A 3,321-nucleotide genomic window follows, 5' to 3' on the forward strand; every position below is an offset into this window, starting at 1 on the left:
TTTAACAATTTAATATCTTCACTTCCCAGGGATGTTTCCAAATAGGTTTCATTTTAACTGGCCCAGTGGTTCTTGAGAACATTTTTTTAATGACCCCACCCTATTTTTGTCTTTTCTTGATTATCTCCCCCTTGTAAGGGAACTTGGCCCTTCGTTTTTAAAATTTAAACTCACATCTACTCAAGGGTGCTTTGTACCAACTTTGGTTAAATTTGGTCCATTGGTTCTTGTGAAGAAATCGAAAATGTGGAGTTTACATACGGACGGACGACGGACAAAATGTGATCAGAAAAGCTCACTTGAGCCTTCGGCTCGAGTGACCTAAAAACTTATTTGGTAAAAAGTAGTTTTTAACTGTCATTCTATTTCTAATGTTTTCATACATCTTTCCATCACAGTATTTAACGATATTCTATTATTTGAATTTTATTTAATTAAAATCGGTTTTTCCCAAATGCAATTTTTGTTTATTAAGTACTTCTTATTTAATGATTTAAAAAAAATCTCCTGAGCAATATATATTTAATCCTTTTTATTATAGAATGCTTTAATATAATGTTAGAGTATTACGTAGTTGACATTTAAGAGTAGAGAATTTGGTCCTAAAAGGAATTGAAATCCTTAATATTTCTATTTAAATGCTTATTTACAAGCTTTATTTTTGCAGCCCAGTCATTCCTATCCACAGTCATTAAAAATCTCAATCTGAGCATGTTGATTTATTTTCGTATCAATTTGTGAACTTTAATTTCCTTTTTAAAAGACCAATATGAAGATTGAGACATCCTGAGATAGTAGTTAAGGCTTTGTATTTATATAATTTCTTCTCGCTTGTGACTGAACCCAGCATATATAGTTTAAGGAATATGAATGATTGATTATTGCTGCTTTACTCTAAAGTTTATGAAGCCAAATTTCTACAGCTAAGAGCTTTGTCATGCTTTGAGCCTTTGAAAGCTTACCCTGAGACAAAATGCTCAATCTTCAAAATAAATCTGCAATTTCTGACTTTATAGTTGTGTTTCTTCATACAGTCATCATAAGTGGACAACAACAGTTCCCATGGTTTTACCGTTGAGTACATGTATCATAATTTACAGACTACCACCCCCACCCACCCCCCTTTGTTAGAGGTAAAATAGTTCATATAAACCTAAGTTTATATTTTTTGGTAAAATATTTTTAGTGTATGCCTTTATGCAATTTATCAACAAATTGAATAGACCAGCAAACAAATGAAACGATACTGAACTGTAAAAAGCTAATAACAATGATGAAATTGACAAACATCCTTTCAATACTTTCAGTACTTTGATTAATGCAGAAGTGAAAGTAACGCAATGTACACGTGAATGTTTAAACGTCAATGCCATTTGAAGACTATCAAATTTTTGCAAAACTTGTAAGTACCTTCTTCAGGATTCATAAGATTTCGGAAAATAAAACTTTAAACGGAATAGTTTTTTCACTTCAGATTTCTGCGCTTGCCCCCCCCCCCCAGGTAACCTGGGATTGTTTACGATTAACTCCTAAAAAAATAATTACTTATATTAAACCATCCCTTAACTCCCATATGTTTAATTATTCCTGTTATCTATAACTTAAATTATACCATATTGTGTAAATTCAACAAATTAATATATATATAAAAATTGACGTTTGATCTTAACACAAAATCCAATCGAGCCAAATCCAAAGTAAAATTACACCATATCTTATTTGGCTTGAAATACAAACCTTAATAGTTACCTTCGAAAGCAAACTTATCTCATCTCAAATATTAAAACATTGCCACAATTGAACTTCATAAAATTTTCCATGACCTTGCCGTTTTATCGATCCATCAGAAAGGAAGAGGAGGTGAACAATTTAATATTAGAGTATATATGTTTTCAAATGTTAAAATGTTAAACTTTTCACCTTCTATAGAAAGTAGGGTTATGTTTTATGATAACTTAGACCCAAAATATTTAATATATGGTATAGCACAAAAACGAACATGTTCCTGAATACTTAATAAGTAAATGAAAAGCATATCCCCCTAACCTTACAGAATGAAAAAAACACCAACTATGGACGTGGATGGCACCCTTAGGTCTCTCGGGAAATATGGCCGTTTTCAGATTTTCCAGTACGTGTATACTCTGATCTGTAGTCCGTCTGCGGCCTATCCCCTCGTCATTTATGTGTTTATAGGTAAGTCAATCTAAATTCAATAAAAATGACTATTATATATGAATGTCCTTTATTTATTAAAATATTGAGTCAATATTCCTTGAAAGATATAATCTCAAAACTGTTACGGTGTTATTGCGTTGTGAAAATATGTTTGCACACACCTTTGCAGTTATGAATCTATATATTTTCACTGTTTTTCCTTAAAGAAATGATTGATGCTTATATTTACATTTCTTAGCTCTCAAAGCCTCAATGATATGTCGATCCTTTAATTCTCCTTTTTAATATTGTTTAAAGGTTATATACCAGATTTCCAATGTAAGCTTCCTAGTGACCACGTGACACACCATTATAGGCAGACAAATGGATCACAAAACGTCACGATGTATCCACGGAAATGTGACATTGTTCTCGAGACAAACATTTCTGGTGTTATAGCACAAGACACTTTGCCTTGTTCGGACGGTTACGAGTTCTTCGGACGTGAAACCACGACTTCTGAGGTATTGAACCAAAATATCAAATCGTAATTTTAGATACAATATATTAAATTCTCATTAATTTTTACTCTGAAGTCAAAAAAGTGAATATTTTTGTAAAATGTAAAATTATCTTTCATACGTCTACACGGATGCAAAGAAGCAGTTCATTTCCTCTATAGAAAATTACATTCCTTCTACACGGATACAAAGAAGCAGTTCATTCCCTCTAAAAAAATACATTTCTTTTACATAAAGACCCCAAAAAATGGTGATATATACAAATTAACTTCCATTAAAGAGGTTTCCTTTTACACCTGTTTTCTTTCGAAATTCTACATTAACTTTAACTACCTGATCAGTGGATTATAAAAGCAGATATGGGATTGATAGTTCAATTTATCAACTAAACTACTGTTATTCCTACTTTGTTTTTCATTACAGTGGAATTTGGTGTGTGATTCGGAGAGCCTCGGGAGTTTACCTTCTACCATGGTTGGGGTTGGGCAGATGATAGGAGCCAGTCTGTTTACAGCGCTTTCTGATAAATATGGTCGTCTGGTGATAGCTTACATGACGTTTATCGGAACATCAGTTTGTTTCATACTGACGGCTATAGTTCCTTGGTTCGTCGTATTTGTCATTCTTAGGCTACTGACTGGGG

General features: G+C 32.6%; 1 protein-coding gene across 1 annotated transcript; it reads left to right on the top strand.

Moving 5' to 3' along the window:
- Positions 1 to 2,072: 2,072 nt before the first annotated feature.
- LOC134280883 (solute carrier family 22 member 7-like) lies at positions 2,073 to 3,251 on the top strand (the record flags this gene model as incomplete). The annotated part of the gene is made up of 3 exons (XM_062763335.1): positions 2,073 to 2,196; positions 2,476 to 2,681; positions 3,102 to 3,251. Coding segments are annotated over exons 1-3 (480 nt in total), but the record flags the coding sequence as incomplete, so codon positions are not given.
- Positions 3,252 to 3,321: the final 70 nt, after the last annotated feature.

This window comes from Saccostrea cucullata, unplaced genomic scaffold (genome assembly GCF_032062105.1).
Source record: "Saccostrea cucullata isolate Sc308-1 unplaced genomic scaffold, CSIRO_AGI_Scuc_v1 ctg7781, whole genome shotgun sequence".
NCBI classification, from domain to species: domain Eukaryota; kingdom Metazoa; phylum Mollusca; class Bivalvia; order Ostreida; family Ostreidae; genus Saccostrea; species Saccostrea cuccullata.